Source organism: Martes martes (genome assembly GCF_963455335.1).
Source record: "Martes martes genome assembly, chromosome: 13".
Taxonomy (NCBI): domain Eukaryota; kingdom Metazoa; phylum Chordata; class Mammalia; order Carnivora; family Mustelidae; genus Martes; species Martes martes.
In genome coordinates, this window is record NC_137901.1 from 75,270,070 (window position 1) to 75,290,696 (window position 20,627).

The 20,627-nt window shown below is 48.8% G+C and overlaps 1 protein-coding gene across 1 annotated transcript; it reads right to left on the reverse strand.

Moving 5' to 3' along the window:
* Nucleotides 1–9,764: 9,764 nt before the first annotated feature.
* Nucleotides 9,765–20,425, reverse strand: UNG (uracil DNA glycosylase). The gene is made up of 7 exons (XM_080821951.1): nucleotides 20,205–20,425; nucleotides 19,364–19,570; nucleotides 18,723–18,818; nucleotides 16,195–16,292; nucleotides 15,438–15,526; nucleotides 13,868–14,046; nucleotides 9,765–10,797 (listed from the first exon to the last, which is right to left on the reverse strand). The coding sequence occupies exons 1-7, from the start codon at nucleotides 20,334–20,336 to the stop codon at nucleotides 10,657–10,659; spliced, it is 942 nt and encodes a 313-aa protein (XP_080678077.1). The 5' UTR covers nucleotides 20,337–20,425; the 3' UTR covers nucleotides 9,765–10,656.
* Between the last annotated feature and the right edge of the window lie 202 nt (nucleotides 20,426–20,627).

Here is a 20,627-nt window from a genome sequence, read left to right on the forward strand (position 1 = left end):
AAAGTCACATTTTAGAGAGACCCACCACAGGTCAGTATATTCAAGGCTCTGAGAAGTCCTGCCAGAAAGGATCTGAGCTCCCAATGGGCAGCCCAATGTTTCCCAAACTGGAACCAGAGCCCCTTCTCCATCTTACATAGGCTATTCCTCCAGAGGAGTCCCATTTGGTTGGGAATGTGGAAATGAGAGACCACAGCCTTCCTCATAACAGAGGAAGATCTGCTAAGAGGGGCGTTTCCAACAACTAACTATTCTAGTTACTACTGGAGTCTGAGACCCATTTACTTCCAAATAGAAGGAAGAGTGTGTGCAGGGTTGTCCTTTCTTATCACTCTCACCTGTGATTGATTTGATTTGATTTGAAAAGATGCATTAGCGGGCCCAACAGGGGGTGGCACCAATCCTGGGCTAATTGAAAAGTGAGGCTGTGTTCTGGGTTCCCAGCACAGGTAAGGGTGCTAAGGTATGCTGTGCCGGGTGGCCCAGAGAGGTCCAGGCCCCACTTCTGTGTGGGGCTGACCTGAGTGGAGACTCTCCCACGTGTCATGAGATTGACCTGAGCCAGTCACGTGAATTCTCCAAACCTTGGCTTCCTGGTTGGGAGAATGGAGTAAATAACACTTCGTCCTAAGGTTGTCCTTGTGCGTAATTCAACACCTGCTGCGTGCCAACCACTTAGTAATCAGTACCTCAGGTTCCCTGTTGCGCAGCCCAGACTGTCTAGCACAACCTAAACAAACCCGTCCTGTCTTCCTGGAGAATCTTCTTACTTTATGGTAGTAAGTTGACTCTTATTATAACAAAGACCTATTATAATAGAACGTGAAATGTGCATGAAGTTTTCAGGGAAAATGCATGATTTCTGACCATCCTTCCAGGCTTGCATGGATGGAAGGGTCCAGATGCACACTCCTTTGAAGATCCTTGAGTCAAAATTCAGAGGAAACCTGAGAATAAGGTGTCGCCAAGTTTCTACAGGGATAAGGCTTTGAGGAAGTCTCCACTTGAAAAGCTTAAAATGTCTATTGCCCCCCAAAGATCAAGTATCTCATGTAATACTCTGATTTATGTCTCATATCTAACGGTGATAAAACAGAGCTTACATAGCCCCTGAGTAGAAGAAAAAAAAAACTCCTTTGCATAAAATCAACTACTAGGACCCCATCAAAATGAAAACCTTTTGTACAGCAACAGAAACTATCAAAAAAACAAAAAGCAACCTTACTGAATGGGAGAAGATGTTTGCAAATGCTGTATCTGGTAAGGGGTTAATATCCAAAATATATAAAGAACTTCTACAACTCAACAACAACAACAAAAATAAAAAGTCTGATTTAAAAAATGGGCAGAGGATCTGAACATTTTTCCAAGTAAGACACACGGATGACCAAGAGACACACGAAAAGGTGCTCAACATTGCTCATCATCAGGGAAATACAAATGAAAACCACCATGAGATACCACCTCATACCTGTCAGGATGGCTAAAACCACAAAGACAAGAAATAACAGGTGTCAGGGAGGATGCGGAGAAAGGGGAACCCTCGTGCCCTGTTGGCGGGAACACAAACTGGTGCAGCCATTGTGGAGACAGGATGGAGGTGCCTCAAAAAATTAAAAACCGGGGCACCTGGGTGGCTCAGTGGGTTAAAGCCTCTGCCTTCGGCTCAGGTCATGATCTCAGGGTCCTGGGATTGAGTCCCGCATTGGGCTCTCTGCTCAGCAGGGAGCCTGCTTCCCCCTCTCTCTCTGCCTGCCTCTCTGCCTATTTGTCATCTTTGTCTATCAAATAAATAAATAAATAAATCTTTAAAAAAAAAATAAAAACCGAATTACCATATGACCCAGTAATCACACTACTAAGTATTTACCCAAAGAAAACAAAAATACTGGGGTGCCTGGGTGGCTCAGTCATTATGTGTCTGCCTTTGGCTCAGGTCATGGTCCCAGGGTCCTGGGGTCAAGCCCCACATCAGGCTCCCTGCTCAGTGGGGAGCCTGCTTCTCCCTCTGCCTGCTGCTCCCCCTGCTCGTTCTCTCTCTCAGATAAATAAATAAGATCTTTAAAAGAAAGATAAGAAAGGAAACAAAAACATTAATTTGAAAAGATACATGCATAGATGTATTATCTACAATAGCCGAATTAAGGAAGCAGCCTAACAGACCATCAACAGACAAAATGGGTAACGAAGATGTGGTGTAGATAGATATAGATACATATTTATATATTTATAAATAAATAAATATCTACAGATAGATACAATGAAATACCACTCAGCCATAAAAAAGGAAAGAAATGGTGCCATTTGCAACAGAACGGATGGAGCCGGGGGTATCACGTTTGCTGAAATAAGACTGAGAAAGACAGACACCATATGAGCTCACTCATAAGTGGAATCTTCAAAAATGAATAAACAAAAAATTGAATGGGATCAATAAATACAGAAAACAAGCTGATGGTTTCCAGATGGGAGGGTGGTGGGGGGATGGGCAAAATGGGGGAAGGGGAAGGCCCTGTCATGGAATGGAGAATAAAAGACACAGCATTGGGAAGAGAGTCAATGATAGCGCAAGAGCTATGGGACAGACGGTGGCTACACTTGTGAGCACAGCGTAACATACAGAGAAGCTGAACCACTAGGCATACACCCGAAACTACTGTATCATTGCACATTAACTGTAGTCAAATTTAAAAAAAAAAATGTTTTAGGGCACCTGAGTGGCTGAGTCAGTGAAGCGTCTGCCTTTGGCTCAGGTCATGATCCCAGGGTCCTGGGATCAAGCCCAGCGTCAGGCTCCCTGCTGAGTGGGGAGTCTGCTTCTCCCTCTGCCCTTCATTCCTGTTGCTCTCTCTCTCTCCCAAATAAAATCTCTACAACAAAATGTTTTAAAAATCTCCTTAGCATAAACATAAGATGCCTTCCTAGAGCTGCTCAAATAAACTCATCAGGTGAGGGTATTTGTACCTCCAATCACATGACTGAGGATCGGCGGAGTCTTTCCATTTAAAACCTGGAGAAGTCAGTGAGGAAATCACATCTTCTAGATATTTCCCAAGACACTGTTAGAAGGGGAAAAAAAACAGTTTATAAAAAATTGTCTCTACTTTGCAATTTTTAAATGTAAAAACTGGCTTCCCAGGAGTTCTGCCTCAGTCCTCAGTCCTGGGCTACTGTGAATGGTGGGTCTCCCAACTTCCACGGAAGCCCACCGATGGTAAAATAATAATAATAAAAAATAATAATTATGATTATCGGGAGAGACAGTTGTGTACCAGGTGAAGGCACAGAATAGGTCTTTGAGAAACCAGATCTGGGAAGGTTTAGGGGTTTTTTTGGTTTTATTTTGGTTATTTTTTCTTTAGAAATAAGAGTTGGGGGTGGGAGGGGGGTAGGCAGCAGGAGAGGGAGAATCCCAATCGGGCTCCACACCCAGCACAGGGCCTGACGCGGGGTTTGAGCTCACACCCCTGAATTCAGGACTAGAGCTGAAACCAAGAGTTGGATGCTTCATTGACTGAGCCACCCAGGAGCCCCCAAGGTCTGGGAAGTCCTATACCCAACTGGGCACACCAGGAGGCAGAGGGGCAGGTGGAAGGAGAGCACAAGGAGACCCGTTTTACTCCATGCTGCTTGCCTTTTACTTCCTAGTGCACTTTAGAAACATGAAACATCTTTCTAGTGATACAGGACCGTTACAAATGCTTTACTCTTGGTCTGCTTTTATTTTTTTTTAAAGATTTATTTATTTAGTTATTTGTGACAGAGAAAGAAAGAGAGAGTGTGAGCAAGGAGGGAGGGGCGAGAAGGAGAGAGAGAATCTCAAGCAGACTGACTCCCCACTGAGTGCACAGCCCAACGCGGGCTTGATCTTGCGACCCTGAGATCATGACCTGAGCTGAAACCAAGAGTCAGACGCTCAACCGACTGAGCCACCCTGGTGCCCCTAGAGTCTGCTTTAAAAAAAAAAAAAAAAGAGTAACGGTCTGAGAGATTAGACAGCTAGAAAAAACAGAACAGTTTTCCTTAAGATGCCTTGGGGGCACCTGGGTGGCTTGGTCAGTTAAGCGTCTGCCTTCGGCTTAGGTCACGATCCCTGGGTCCTAAGATACAGTCCCACATCGGGCTCTTAGCTCAGCAGGGAGCCTGCTTGTCTCTCTCCCTCTGCCTCTCCCCCTGCTTGTGCGCTCTCTCTCTCATAAATAAAATCTTTAAAGAAAAAAAAAAAAAAAAGACGGCTTAGAGGGAAGGAAAAAAAAAATCACACAACTGCCTGTTCCGTAATCCTAAAACCTAACCCTCCCATTTTGGTTTGTGGAACTGATGAAGAGAGTCTGCACGGAGATTCCTAGCAACATAACCATTTATAGAAGGATAGAATGGCCGTTCATCTAGGTTCCATTTCCAGCCCTCTGATCAGCTCCCCGAAAACTGAACAGGAGTTCTCATTCCCCTGGAAAGCCTGCCTGCCCTCTTCTGGGGGAGGACAGCCCAGTCCCCAGGGACACCAGCTTTCCAGCCAGGGACCCCAGGGAGGGGGAAGCTCACTTACCACCTGTCCCTCCACTTTTCCTCTTCCAGGTCTCCTCAACTGTGCCTTCAGAGTTGCATATTCCAGGCTCCTTGTTTGCAAAGGGCCCGACTCTAAGCTGGCTAGCTGCTCACGGCTGGGAGTATGAGCGTCACTTTTAGATTAACTGGTCCCTGCCGTTTAAAAATATCTCTGAAGCACTTAACCTTCAGGCGCTGGCGCCATCCCAGCCCAGGCTGCGTAGAACAGGATCCACTCCCCTCCCCTGCACCGTGTGGCCTCACCACTGCAGGATGGGACCTGCTTGTCACCTTTCAATCCCAGACCTTTGCTATCTTTCACAGTTGTTTGATATCTAAGCCATGGGGCATCTAAAGCCCATGTCATCAGCCAAGTCATTCCGGTCTTTCTCGGATAGGCAGAAAATTGATTGCACGCAGGTTGCTGGGTGTTTGAGAAACAGCTTCTGGGCCAAGCCTGCAGGGAGAAGCTCCCAGGGGGTTGATGTAACTGTTACCCAAGGGTCACCTGGCTTCTCTGCCCGGGAAAAGATGGCATAAAACCTTCTGAATGAAAATGCCACCAAATAAAGTGTGCCTTAGAGAGGGAAACAAAACAAAACACCAATCCCAAATAGTTCCACTTCCATCCTGAGTGGCTGGTTCTCTCTGGGGCCCAGCAGGGAAGGTGGGAACCCAGGCTGCAGGGCCTGTGTTCTGTGCCAGGGGGAGGGCTGGAGGAATGTAGGACAAAGGTCACCTCCAGGTCCAACCAAGGGCAGGGAGAGCAGAAGCCACACAAAAGGGCGCTGTGCTCTGACAAAAGGGAGAACGGCAGCTTAGGGGCCACGATCTCAGGAAACCCAGGATGTGCCTCACTGAGGAGCAGGTAGAAAAACCCACCAAGAGCCTGAACCTATGCAAAGCGGTTTAAATGGTGGCGCGGACAGGTGCAGCCAGGGTGACTTCCTGTACGGGCCTGTCCTCCAGAAAGGAAAAGTCAGCACACTGGACTCGGGATCTTCTCCACTGGACTTGTAAGCAGGAAGTGCACTTTGTGCCCGCTCTTGAGGCCCTGACCCCATCGGCTGTAACCTGGGACAGCACCACACGTGCTTTAGAGGAGGAGAGGGTGAAATCATCCAGAGTATGAGAGCGGAGCTCATGGTGCTTGGCCCATACACCTTCCACCCTCCCTGGTCAGCAGCCCCAAGGCTGGGGCTTTGGGGACTCATCCAAACGCCGTCAGTCACTCAGGAGTAGCTCGCATAGTCCTCTCAATGAGGCACATTTTTCAACTACAGACGTGTCCCATTTCTCCTGGGAGAGCCATCCATGACTTAGGGAAATTCTGTATCAACTCCATTCAGAAGTCCCCCGAGAGCACCGCTAACAGTGATTGGGACAGAGTGTTAAGTAGTGGCAAAGCGACAGGGCTTTGAAATCAGGCTCACGTGGGTTCGAGTCCTGACTCCTCTACCTGCGGCTCTGGGCAAATGGCAGAGCCTGCTGCCTTATCCAGCTATTTTACCACGTGGCTGGGAGAAAGAAAATAAAATCACATACGCCGAGCTTCTACATGGTGGCTTGCTTTTAAAGGTGCTTTGTAATGGCTTCCTAATGAAACTCCTTACTTTCAAAAAGCCTACAAACGCTCCCCACACCCCCTACACACACACACATACCTCATTCTGATAGCTCAACTATCCCTCAACACTCTCTCTCTCTTTACTGTCATAGGTATTTCCTAGAAGCTGAATGGTGGGCTGGAAACCAGTGAGTACGTTCATGAACTTTTCCCACCAAACACAAGAACATTCATAGAGAAACAGATTTCTTCAAATAGATCTTAGATTCAGAAAGTCCTAAGTATCATTATTGCCAAAAAGAAAAAAATTAAGCGACCACACCGCATAAGGAAAACGGGGCATCCAGAAAGAGGCTGCTGGTCCTGTATATACTGGACGCTTCGTAAAAATACTGATGTCTCCTATTCTCCCTGAGGACCAGTTAAATTACAATTTCTGGGAGTGAGCCTGGCATTGATATTTTTTAGATTCCCCCATGAGACAGGGAAACTGAAGGGACCCCATGAAAGAAAAAGCTGATTTTCTTTCCCTATGTCTTTTCCTACTTTTAGTCTTGCTAGGACCTGCACCCCTGCCCTACCCATGCCTAAATATGTGTCCTCCTTGCAAGGGACAGGGAGTTAATGGTTACCTTTGGAGTCTTCCAGGACAAAACAATGTATCTCAGAAAGGACCAGACGAAGTCATCATGTACATACTGCAGACCACTGGCACTAGAAGGCCTGACCCCCAGACCCGCTGGCTCCAGGGAATAAGAGCCTTAGGATGGACCCTGTCCTTGTTCTCACCAGTTCCTACGTGCCTGGGAGGACACGTGCTGAGACCACAGTCAGTCGGTAAAAACCCCAGGCTCCAGGCAAAAACGAGACTCATGCTCCTTTTCCTTTCCAAGTTTTCCAGACACTCTGGATCTGTTGTCTTCCATAAACTCTGCTCTCACTTCCTGCTGGCTTGTGTTTGATTTCTACCTTGCATGAAAGCCAAGGACTCCCGTGGTAGACCTCTGGGTCCTCCGACCTGGCCTGCCTGCCTCACCCAGGTGAGCATCTATGGTACCGTAATGTCTAAGGCATACTAAGGGCTTGTTGAAAGCCTTTGGATCCTCCCTCCCCACCACAAATGCCACTAGCTGAGAGGAATGGGATTCAGGAAATAGCAAAGAATGCAACTTATTGATCTCCTGGTCTTCCCCCCTCACCAACATTTGCATTTCCAAACATACTTTAAAAATTTTTAAAGATTCCAACCAAGATCATCAACACCGTGACTGACCTGAGGTTGTGAAAACCAGGTTCAAAGTGTGTTAGGACTCCCACGTGGGAGGAGAGACCACCCAAGTTCCAGACTTTTCTCAGCTTGGCTCACCACCAGGCAACAAGCCAGGCCCCTCTGAAGTAGCCCAGAGAACCCTACCTCTTTTTCCTTGTATGTGTCTTGAAGGATCGACAAGGATGAAAAGCCACTGCCACATTTATGCCTCATAAAGTTTGCTTCTCCAGTCCCAAACTCTAAGACTTTTTATTCTAGGTGCAAACCAAAGCAGAGTGAATTTTAGGAAGGACAGAATGCATTATGTATTCATGGGAGCATATTAACAACAGGCTAAAGTCTAAAAAAAAAAACCCTCCCATTCTCTGACTTTGCCCTGCTGGACTGAGTTCACAGATAGTGACGTCCACACTATTATTTTATAACTTGGGGTTTGCAGGACTTTTTGGAGTAACTGACTTCCTTGTTTTCTGAAAGCCCTCAGTAGATGCTCTTCTCCTTGTCTGAGAAGAGGAACAGAATCATTCTGAGCAGAATTCTCACATGATCCCACAACGGGCCACGCAGAACTGCCCAGTGGTGGCACACAGTATTTGTGCCCCATGGGCAGTCATTGCAGACATCTGGGTGGGAGCTCCTAGAACAGGGCTCTGCCACCTGTGGCCCATGCTGCCTGTTTTCCTATGGCTCTCAAACTAAGAGCGGTTTTTACGTTTGTTAAATGCTGGGGTAGAAATCAAGATTTCATGACGTACAAATCATATTCATTCCAATTTCAGTGTCCCTAGTTTTATTGGAAGACAGCTGCACTTGCTTACCTACATTCTGCACATGCTGTTGTCTCTACAACGGGGAGTGGAGTGGTTCTCGTGGGCAGGATAACTGCAGAGTCTAAATTACTATATAGAACCCTTTATACAGAAAAAGTATGTTGACCCCCAACCTAAAAAGCCAAGATTGCCTTTTAATCATTTTTGCAAATACGATGCTGTGATCATAACACATCTGAAAATGTTTAGGAAGAACCCACAACTATGTAGCTAAAAATTCGTTAAAATGAGCCTTCTTAAAAACAAGTTATTAAACCTGCATTTCTTTTGGGGGGGGTGTGGTGTCCTAAACCACTTAACACACAGCTGTGTTCAGTTTAAAGCATCACTGGATGTTTTATTATATTAAAAAAGAAAAAGCACATGAGTTCACTCTTTGATTCATGGTGATGCAGAGCTCTTGGCTTCTTCTGTTCACAGCCCCACCTTGGGAGAGAACCCTTTATGAAAGCCAAGCTGAGGGCGCCTGGGTGGCTCAGTGGGTTAAAGCCTCTCCCTTCGGCTCAGGTCATGATCCCAGGGTCCTGGGATCGAGCCCTGCATTGGGCTCTCTGCTCAGCAGGGAGCCTGCTTCCTCCTCTCTGCCTGCCTCTCTGCCTACTTGTGATCTCTGTCTGTCAAATAAATAAATAAAATCTTAAAAAAAAAAAAAAAAAGAAAAGAAAACAATCCAAGCTGATAGGATTCCTTCCTTTCTCTTAGATCAGGAAGTCCGCTGTACTGTAAGGGAGGCCCCCAAAGTTACCAGAGGGCAAACTGAGAACGCAACCTTGCCATCCTTGCCCTTCATCTTCCTTCTGTGAGAGCCTGCTTGCTTATGGCACCATGTGCTATCACACCCTCCCTCTCATGTCAAAACGAAGGCCTGGACAGAAAGCAATGCTCTCCTGCAGTGGTTTCCAAATCTGCCCCCCCGCCCCGCTCCCCCAAAAGAAATGAGGTGGTCTTTTCTCATTAGATGCATTTTTTTTCCTCAGCCACTGAAATACCCCGCACGTGTTAACCAGGCCTTTCCCTGTACTTCTGGCTTATCACACACCAGGGGAGTCCAAGCTTTGATCGTGATAGTCCACCCCCCTCAGGGCGTCTTCCCAGTGCCCTGCCCTCACACTTCCAGGGCAGAGTCTGGAAATACCAGCAGAGTGGGGGTGGGGTAGCTCCCCTTGCACTGTCCCGGGTCTTGGCAGGACACGCAGCCATGATCACCGGAGAAACGCTTCTCACCAGCCCCAAACGGCCCCTTCAGGGCCTCCGCGACCCCTGGTTGGGGGCGGGAGGGGGGGGGCAGGTGGCATCCCCCAGGTCGCCGTCCTGCTCGTGCCCCTCCCGGGAATCTGCCCAGGGCTTACCCGGCCTCTGGAGGGGTGGGCGGCTCCATCCGAGGGGCGGGGCAGGAGGGAGGAAGGAGGAAGGGCTGTGTAGGGGCGGCCCTTCCTGCCCACAATGGTTGCCATGGCGACCAACTACCCGGGCCCAAGGGCGGCCCAAGGACGTCCGCAGAGGCCCGTGGGTGCAGAGGGAACTAGCATGAAGGGCACTAGGCACCGAGCGAAACTTCAACAATCTTTTATTCCCAAACTCAGTCGAGGTTAAACTCTTTCCCCGACTCATAACAACAGCATCCCCAACAGGATCTAGGATGGAGGTGCAGACCTAACGAAGATTGTCTCCCCAACAGGAAATTACAATATATATATACATCTGCATATTTCTAAAACAGCAAAATCCACCAGTGTTGCAGGGAAAAAAAAAATCCCCACGTGATTTCAGTCCATAGAAAACAGGCTTTGGCAGTCTGTGCTGCCTTAAAAACCTAGGAGAAAAGCATTTCCTTGCTTAAAAAAAAAAAAAGTCAAAATTCCCTTCTTCAATTTCCACTGCTCACTCCTAGAAACACCCAGAGGATTAACTATGAAAATAAGTCCCAGCTCATTTCCCTCTGCTTGTCTTGAAGACTCACACAGCATTCTTCAATTTCTAGGCACTTTGCAAACTGTCCTGCTTCCTTCAAGGAGGGGGGGCCTGAGGGCTCAGGAAAGGATGGAGGAACAGATGTACTTGGCCAAGAACTGGAATGCCAGGCAGGGCATGGGGCGGGGGGGGGGGGGGGGGCGCTTTCTAGATAAACACACCCGACTCCTTTAACCTAAAGTCTAACCTGCCAGGTAAAAACAAGTAGCAGCCGACTGTACCAGAGGTGCTTCTGTCCCCTGTCCCCTTCTATCATAAGGTAACAGAAGTTGTCTCTGTATTTGACCCCCCACCCTCTCCCAAACACCGTGACAGCAGGTTTTAGGCCAAAGCCATGTTGCAAAGACAGCCATATAGTCCCAGCCAGGGTAGAGAGCCCAGGAGGCTTCTGTCTGGGTCATGCTGTCACTCCTGGCAAATACTTTGATAGCTTCCAGAAAACGGCCCAGAGACAGCCCTCCAGGTCAGAGTCACAGGTCCTTCCAGTTGATGGGCTCCTTGCCAGACTTCTGCAGCAGCTCATTGGTTTTAGAGAAATGTCTACATCCAAAGAACCCTCTGTACACCGACAATGGGGAGGGGTGGGCTGTCTGCAGCACGTGGTGGCGTTTCTGAAAGAGAAGGAGAGAAGGAATCTCCAGCAGCACGTTTGGCTACGAAGGCACCATCTATGCAATGGCCACGGGCCCAGATCTTAGGACCCCGCAATCCCACTGCTAAGAATGCAGTTGCTCAAGGGCCCCATGATGCGTCTACCTATAAGAAGATGCAGGTGTAAAGGCGTCCATGGCAGCACGGCCTGTTACCAGGTAAAAGCTCATCTAAGTCCAGTGTTATATAACTGGCTAAAAGGACTTTTCAGAACTTCTTACAATGGAACACTACAAGGCTACTAGAAAAATAAGGCTGAGCTACACATGTTGATAAGGGACGACCTAAATATATCAAGTGGAAGAAAAAAAGGTAAATTGCCTAAGTTTTTCTGGAAAAAGACCCCAAACACTATTTATAGTAGTTCCTTGAGGAAAAATAGCGGAAGGCATTTACTTTCCATTTTGCACTTTTCTGTGTAACCTGTATGGTCTACAAAACCAGCATACATGATTTTTTAAATATCAGCCATCCTTTCCGAGCAGGAAAGACTGAGCCAAGATTGTTTTCTTCTTTTTTGTATTTAAATACAAATTAATTTAAATTTAATTTAAATTGTATTTAAATACAATTAGTTGTGAGGTGGTTGTTTTCACTACATCCCTGCCTTTGAACAGCTCAGTCTCAGAGGGGCCACATCTAAAGGCAGGCAGCCCAGTGTGGTGCAGTGGAGTGTGGAGTGTGGTGCAGTGTGGAGCCAGTTGGCCTGGGTTCCATTTCCGACTCTGCCACATCGTGTGGCCGCAGAGAAGCCAAGGAATCCAGGCTGCAAGTCCTTCCGCTGCTGTGAAGGGGGTCTAATGGCACCTAGCTCGTGGACATCCTGTGCACCAACCAGCAATGCCCGTGGGTATCGTATGAGTGTGAGAGGTGAGGCGGGTTGAGTGCTTACTAGCACGCTGCCTGCCATGCGGTTCAGGCCCCTGAAAATCTGAGCCGTGCTGGACTTTGAAGGATGAGCGAGTCAGCCTCTGGAGGGGAGGCAGGCAGGGAAGTGGGAGGCAGGAAGAGATCGAGGCGCTCCAGTCAGCCTGGAGCGAAGAGGGGAAAACAGAGCTGTTGCCCGAGAGGAAGCTCCAGACCCCAGCCCGCCAGCCCAAGGCAGGGCCTTGGCGGGGGGGGGGGGGGGGGGGGGCACGCCCAACACTCCAACAGGATCAGGGAAGGGGAGTCTTGAGAGCAGGGGAAGGCTACAAATGAATGCCCTGACAGGGTATGGGGTGAGGAGGGGGAGAAGGGTGGGGAGAAGAGGGAATGGGGAAAAAAAGAAGAGAAGAGGGAGGAAGGAGTCACAGATGCTATCTGATTTCTGGCTGGACAAGCATGTGGCGGTCCTTTCTATCCTGGGGGAGTCTGCAGGAGCCGGTGGGGCAAGGCTGGATGAGCCAAGGAGAACCTACCTGGGAGAGCGTGGAAGCTGGCATGCTGAGGGGTCACGGGTAAGGAGGCAGCTGAACACACAGGCCTAGTGCTCGGAAAGCTACCCGGCTGGACACGCACCTGCTTCTGATCGTCAGGCTACTCTTACAACAGCTTTCTGTCAAAGCCAACCATTTTCAGTAATAAAAGCTACACACATGCAGAGGAAGAGCTACGCAGACCATGCGCAGATGGGCGAGTACTCCCGGGGACCCCTTCCTGACCTCGACACTGATCGTAGTGGCTAGTTCATTCGCGTCAGATCTTACTCCTACTATTCGCTTCCTCAAAACACCTGAAAACATCTTGTTCATTCCCACAGAAACTTTACAGACAACCGCACTCACACCCTCCACTGCCATTCCCATCAAGGCTTGAGAAGGTGACATCAGAAACTCCACGCCAGCGGCCATCTGCGCGGGGGAGTTCCCTAAGCAGAGGGGACTCAGTGGGGAAACTCCTCACTGCGTACCTTACTCTCCTGTTTTATTTTTTTTTAATTACGTGAACCTACTACCTTAAAAAAATAAAATAAAATAAAAACCTAAGATGAAAACCAATTCCATTTAAGAGAAAATGGAGAAGTGGACAGGCTAGGGACAGGGTGGCCAGCACAGAATCCGAATACACCCACCAGGCCCCTAGGTGAGCAAGGTGAGCAGAGGCTCTGACCTCGGCCCTGCCGCCCACTGCAACTTTATCACTTTAATACTTTATGAAGCATTAATCGAGATTCTGCAGGGAAAGTGCTGGGTGTGATGCCAGATGCAGGGAGGGGGACTCAGTCCAAGTGACATGCCAGCTACTTCCTGCTGTCACACAAGCTACTGTCAGGTCACCTCACTGAACCCCTTTACCTCACTCACTGCAGCATTTACTTGCTGACTTCTCCCTGACTCTCGCTTCTGAGTCCTGTGTCTCCCAGGAGCCCCAGCCAAGGCTCGCCTTTCATATCTGCCTCCCCCGCCCCCGCCTCTCCTCCTCCACCATGCTGTCCTCCATCCAACCCTCAGCTCTGGTCTGTCACAGTCTAGAGAGAAGTGACAGTGGCTCACTCCAGTAAGGGAACAGCGTCAACAGTGAGCAGCAGGACTGGTATGTTCTCAGGAGGTAAGGGGACAGGATTTGCTGGCGGAATGGGTTTAAAGGGATGAGGGGAAAGAGTCAAGGATGGCTTCTGGTTTTTCATCTCAGCACCAGGAATGTTGGTACTTCTGTAAGCAAACAGAGAAGAAGCAGAGGAGCACATTGGGGGGGGGGGGGCAGGACAAAGGATGGTTTGGGGATGTGGGGTCCTTGCCTTCTTCATCACTTACTGCACCACATTTAGTGAGTAGAGCCTGTTATCAATCTATGTACATGGGAAGCGTATGCCTGCAGTACTAACTCTAGTACATCTGAAGTTGGCCCTTTGCTTTCCTCACACACAACTCATCATTCCAAAATCTGTCTGAATTTTGCTTAATTTTCAATGGGAAACATGACCCTCACTATAAGCCTTTAGGAAAAATGAACTTCACCTTGTGACATGGGTTTTCCAGGACCACATAGCAGGGATTCCTAGGATTTTCTAAACTGGTTTAAACTGTTTAAAAAACAAAACCACCATACCCTGTCAATGGCACTGCCTTTCTTCTGAGCGTAAGAGCCCCAGAGCAAAAAGACCAGGCCATTGGAGTTCTGATTTAGCCAGGATACGACCGCATCAGTGAACTGCTCCCAACCTCTCTCCTTATGAGAATTAGCCTGATGTGCCCGGACGGTGAGGACAGCGTTGAGTAAGAGAACACCTACGGACACACACCAAAGAAACAGGTTAAGAGACAAATAAGCCAAGAAAACAGAGCATTTTACTTTAACCTCTGCAATTTCATCATCTTCTGAGTTTGTAACAGTGATTGTGCCTTATATCTGTCATCAGAGTTGTTTTAAAAATACATCCCAAGGCACATCTGGGCAGCCTAGCTACTTAGTGTCCAACTCTTGATTTCGGCTCAGGTCATGATTTTGGAATTGAGAGACTGAGCCCCCATGTTGGGCTCTGTGCTCAGTGGGAGGTCTGCTTGAGATCCTCTCTGCCTCCGCCCCTCTCCCCGTTCACTCGCTCTCTCTCAATCTTTTTTCAAAGATTTTATTTATTTATTTGACAGAGAGAGCGAGGGAAGAAACATAAGCAGGGGGAGTGGGAGAGGGAGAAGCAGGCTGAGCACGGAGCCTGATGCAGGGCTCGATTCCAGGACTCTGGGATCATGACCTGAGCCGAAGGCAGACGCTTAACGACTAGGAACCCAGATACCCCTCAAAGTAAAATTTAAAAACAGGTATGTAGGGGCGGCTGGGTGGCTCAGTGGGTTGAAGCCTCTGCCTTTGACTCAGGTCATGATCCCAGGGTCCTAGGATCGAGCCCTGCGTCAGGCTCTCTGCTCAGCAGGGAGCCTGCTTCCTTCTTTCTCTCTCTCTGCCTGCCTCTCTGCCTACTTGTGATCTCTGTCTGTCAAATAAATAAATCTTAAAAAAAAATAAAAAATAAAAACAGGTATGTATATCCCATGTAACATTAAGTAACCCTAGAAGATAATGAATGGAAGCTGAAATATTTCACTGAAACAAAAATCCAACTGTAAGAAACCAGACGGTAAACATTCTTTACATATCCTGGTTACAGTTCATTTGTAGGAAGGAAGGGGTGCGGGGGGAAGGAGGGAGGGAGGGAGGAAAGAAAGGGAGAAAAACACACCTGTAAATAGGTACTAAACACAAAAAAAACATAGTCTTAGTATTGAAATGAGAAAGGTGAGGTCATCTCCTAAGTAGTCAAAGTTAGCAGTTAAATTTAAAATATTAGTAACAAGGGGGCACCTGGCTGGCTCAGTCAGAGCAGCATGTGACTCCTGACCTCAGCCTTGTGAGTTCAAGCCCCATGTTGGGCGTAAAGATTAAAAATAAATCAACTTAAATAAATAATATCGAGAAACAAATTTCCCTTTTGAATTATGATTAAAACATGAAAGAAAACATTGGCTAGAAAATAAAAAGGGGGATACATTTTTATTTCTGTACACGCAGCCATTTTATGTGAGTGCTCTAGTTCTTCCTGTTCCTTGATAAACATAAGCCAGCAGGACAGAAGGAAAAGTGTGCTGAAATCTGTCCAAAGCACATCCCGGAGTGGTTGGCTCACCTTGCTTGGCCCACCCGGATAAATCTCCGTGACCAGGATGAACGAAACCCTCTATGTCTGTAGACAGCTCTTTATAAATGTTCTCCAAACTGAAAGCAAACCAGAAGATAAAGAACAGGATCTTGAGTGCAAGTCTGAAAATTCAGTAGCTTCCAACAGACCTGTGGATCACAGCAAGCACCACCAGCCCTTGGAGGGGAGGGCAGCATGAACCTGGAGGATTTATGAGGAAGCACCACCATTCCTTGCCAAAGATCTTTACTTTGGTCTAGGCTCAGATTTAAGAAGAGCGTGCTTCAGAAGTTTTAAAAATATCAGCCTAGGAGTTAATGACCTCTCAACTAATGCTTATGGCTTGGTAAGTTTCTGCATTGGTTATAGTCACAAAGGGCATCTGTAAAATTCCCCGAAGCCGTGTAACCACGGGTGATTCTGCCCCCCAGGGGACCTTGGGCAAGGTCTATAGACATTCCTCATTGCCATTTTACTAGTGCTCTCTGGTTTTGGAGGGGGGGCAGTGGGGGGGGTGTCAGTGTTGTGAGCATCTAGTGGGTGAGCCCAGGCGTGCTACTCAGCATCCTAAAGCGAGCACACAGAAGAAACTTCTCCTGCACAAAAACACAACCCCCAATGTCAACACTAACAAGACAAAAACCCTGCTCCAAAGGCCACTGTAAGTCTCCCCCGCAGGTGTACCTAGAGCCTGCAAAGTACACATCTGAAAGTAATCACACTTGGACCCAAGTCATAATCATACCTGGGTGGCGGTGGAACGGGTCTTTGAACACTAAAGCAGAGCCCATGGGCTTGGTTGGGTCCATGATACGGATCCTGTCCCAGGATGACAACCTTCACCTGTGAATACCAGGTGGCAAGAAATTCAATAGTATCGCACGAGCAGGTTAAACAAACACCTGGCTGATAACCTGTACAAAGGACCACAATGATGAGAAAGGCAGCTGCCTCTCCCTGACCCAAACTAAGAATCCCCAGAGGGGAGTGAGTCATCATCACTGGGCCCCATTACTTTCCACTGTCAAATTATCCTTCACTCCATCACCTGCTACACCTACTCCTTCTTTGATGCAGATGGGTGAAAACAAGTCCACCTCCTTCATTTTTCAGATTACAGAAATATGCCCTTGGCCCAAGTACAACCATCCAGAAACACGTGAAGTGGCTCGTTGTCTCCCACTCATCCCTAACCCCTCCTGATTCAACCCTGTAAAGTTACCTATATACCTGGGGTCATGGTACTCATCACCCTACATGTTTATGCTTCTCACATCATGCATTTTAGGCATCCTTCGATGTGCCTCTAGAGCAGTCACTGGTAGGCAGGTGGCTTGTTTCCTAGTTTTTTTCATCACAAAAAAGTGCCGCAAACATCCTAGTATGTATGATCTTTATGTCCTTTTGTTTTTATTTCTATGGAACAGATTCAGAAGAGGAGGTGCTGGTCCAAGGACAAGTGTATTTTAAATTCTCACAGACACGTACCAAACTGCTTTTCTGTGAGTTGAAGCTACCAAATTCCCTACCAGCCACACATGAAGATGCCTCTTCCCCATATCCTCTGAGGGATGAAGACAATGAGGTCAAAGGGCCATGGAGAAGGTGGCAACATGCAATGAAAAGCAATGAGATCAAGGTCAGGGGCAATGTTAAGATACAGCTAGCCCTTTGATCTGCTGCCTGCCTACCTCTTCTTCATTCTCCTGCTTCTGCCCATGGTGCTCCTTCTCAGAATCCTCCCGTAGCCAACATACATTACATCCTTCAAATCCCAACCTTCAGACACCAGGAACCTTTTGTGGACTTCCCTCTTGCAAGCATTGGTGCTCACTCTGAATGCAGCACATTCTTCCTTATGAAGCAGTCGGTCCCAGCAGGAAAGCTTTTGGGTTCTGGTCCTGAATAAGGGATGACCTTGAAGGAGCCACTTAACCTTTCCGACCTTCCATATACTTCTCTGCAAAGAGGATCTGCTAGGCTGTCGGATCCTCAGAACTTTCATACTCTCTTACTCCTCCTTGGAGTCATTGGCATTCATTGGCATTCAAAACAGGACCCACAGATCAAACAAGGCACAAACTAGGACTGAATTTAAAAGGACTTAAGTTTGGGAACACCTGGGTGGTTCAGTTGATAAGCGTCTGCCTTCAGCTCGGGTCATGATCCCACAATCCTGGGATCGAGCCCCGAATCTGGCTCCCTGCTCAGCGGGAAGCCTGCTCCTCCTTCTCCCACCCCCCTGCTTATGTTCCCTCTCTCGCTGGGGCTCTCTGTCAAATAAATAAAAATAAATAAAAAGTAAATAAATAAAATAAATAAATAATCTTTTAAAAGGAAAACAAAAAAAGGACTTAAAAAGGACTTTATAAAACCAAGAGCTATATTCAAAGTTCTTGCTCGGAAGTAAAAAATGGTCAAGTCTGCAAAGTTTTAGGTATGGCAGCTTTATCCACAGGGGTCATTCACCTACTTTACTTCCATTTGGTTTAACAGACACGGTATGAAATCACAGGATTCCTGCCTTCAGCTTACAAAACGGGAGAGAGAAAGGGATAAGATGAGAATGGTAGTGGCTTCAAGCAACAGGCTTCTTCAAGGGAGTTGCCATCAATGGATCTAGTTGGGTTTTCAACAGACAGAAAACTGTCACACTCCCCAACTCTTTAAGTAGGAGAGTTGGGGGTGAAGAGGAGGCTGGAAGGTGTAACACGGCTATTTTCATGTTCAGCTTCCATCGTTCATACAGTGACTGAAAGGACAGACCAGCTGGACAGCAGCCTGTACACAGAATGAACCAGAGCAAAGAAATGCTAACAGAATAGTAAGACTGATGGGCCAGAAGTCAAGAGCTTGAAAGCATCAACTATAAAAGACAGCGTGGGTCACACAGAAAGAACACTGAGCTGCAAGTCAAGGTGGGGGGGGGGGCTGTGCTAACCAGTTGCAAAAGACCTCAATGCTTCATGCCTATCTCCTCAACACGACCCTGAAACCAACTATATGCCAACCTGAGGTTTCAGGATTAAATACAAAAAACCTAGAGCATACAGACACAGGTCTACGTACAGATTTTTTTTTTTTTTTTTTTGGCTGCATGGCCACACATACTCAAAGTTAGAAAGCTAACAGGCTAAAACATTTCGGTATTTTATTTATTACCCCAGCAGGGACAGGCACTTGCGGGGTGGGGGGGGTGTAGGTAATTAACAAATACATACTATTTGACTCCCATGCCTCTTTTACTTACACTCACCAACTACAGGTACTTACATGTCTTATGTCACACATCTGGGTCCACGTGAAGACTTGGTGTGGGGGTGGATAAACAGTGTAATGTTTTCTTTCTTCCGCGACAAATCCCATTAGCTGACGGTAAAGACAAATCAGATTCCCAATCAGACTCACCACCAAGTCTAAGAATTCAGTAAGGAGGCTTCCAGTGGAGGCTAACTGAAGAAACATTACTTAACTCTTGCCACGTTGTACAGGCATATTCTTTTGAGAAACAAAAACTAGACTTGCAGGTCGCCAAAGAGATCCCTCTGCTTTGGCGCCCTTTCCCTTTGTTTGGACCAGGTCTACGTAGACTGGCCTCGCTGCTCTCACTTCCTATTGGTGTCAGCCCCTCCCTCTTTTTGTAAAGGCTGCACCGGGTTTCACAGTCTGGTTTGCGGTTTTACCGTGCAGCTCTTTCCTGGAGAGCAGATCCGCTGAACGGTTTACAAGAAGCCATGCCATCTTACAGCCTTTTTAAAAAACTTCAATAAAGCCTAAGAAGGCAAAACACCGTGGCTGTTATTTTATTATTTTACCGGGAAAAGGACGTTAAAGGAGGGAATACGGGAGCCTACAAACGTGGAGTCTGCAGGCTATCCTAGCAAGACCCAAGGGCCCGCAGCCTCCAGGTTTACCTTGATGAAATACGGTTTCCCGAACTCCGCGCTGAGCGGCTTCTTCCAACTCTCACCGAAACCCACTGGCACGTTGCGCGCGGCGAGTCTGAGCAGGGCGGCGGCCTTGTTCCTCTGGATACGGATCAACTGCTCGGGGCTCAGCGGCGAGGAGGGCGGCGTGCCGGGGTCCTCCTGCCCGGCCCGGGCCTTCTTGGGGGGACTGGCCTGCAAGTGGTTCCCGCAGAAGCGGGTCACGAGCTGCAGCGGGCCACGCCCAGGCGCCCGCAGATGCCGCCCCCAACCCCACGGCCCATGGCGGAGCAAGCCCATTCGCAGGGCTCCAGCCCCCACGGGGCAAGTCGCAGCAAAACCGAACTCTGGGAGTCGGGTCCGAGAAGGCAGGCTGCTGCCCCCAGTTTGGAGTCTGGTATTAAGATGCGGCGGGGAGAGGGGGTTTGGTGAGCTAGGTCCGCGACGTCTCCCGCGGCGTTGGCGAAAAGGGAGGCCCTGACCGCGGCGCCCCGCCCCCCGCGTCCCCACGTGGTCTTTTCGCGGCAAAAACCTCCCGGGGTGAGTCCCGCCTCTCTCCCCTCTTGATTGGACGGCGGGCCGACCAGGGAGGCTCCCTCGCCTCTAATTGGCGCCGCGGGCCCCGAGGTCCATCCCCATTGGCTGGTCCCTCAGAATGGCCGCCGACAGGGGACAGCACGGGCTGTTTTCAACACGTGCAGTCTGCTTTGAACACAGGGATCCAGCTTATCGAGTCGGTGGCGCGTCCCTGCAACCCCTCGGCCAAGTGGGGCCTGTCGCCCTCCTCCCCGTCTCTTGCCCCAGGTGCGCGGTCCCCGTCGCGCCTCACCGCCGCATCCCCGCTCTCCTCAGCCACCGCCGCCACGCCGGTCCCCGGGTCGGCCGGCTCGGGACTGCGGGCACGTCGCTTCCCGGCGGGGGTCGGAGAGAAAAAGGAGTAGAGGGTCTTCTGGCCGATCATCCTGGAGCCGAGGAGAGCGGCCGCACGCCGCTCGGGGAACCAGCCGTCTGAGCCAGCTGCGGCGATCCGAAATTGGCGCCAAACGGCTCGCGCATGCTCCGGCCGAGGCGGGGGGGCGGGGGGCGGTGAGGGGCCTAGTACGCATGTGCCAGAGGGGGTTGCGGCGCAAATCCCCTGGGACCAAGTGGGGCTTGAAAGCCTCAGGTGGTAGGCGGGGTCCTTGGGTGCGCCCGCTCCGGAGTTTACTTTCATTCATAGTACTCAGCCATCACATCCCTGCGATGGGGCTCG

Coding starts and splice junctions, on each gene's coding strand:
- UNG (XM_080821951.1), bottom strand. CDS start 20,336: ATGATCGGCCAGAAGACCCTCTACTCCTTTTTCTCTCCGACCCCCGCC. Junction 19,571..20,204: donor AGGAGAGCGGGGATGCGGCG/GTGAGGCGCGAC, acceptor AACCACTTGCAG/GCCAGTCCCCCCAAGAAGGC. Junction 16,293..18,722: donor AGATGTGTGACATAAGACAT/GTAAGTACCTGT, acceptor TGGTATTCACAG/GTGAAGGTTGTCATCCTGGG.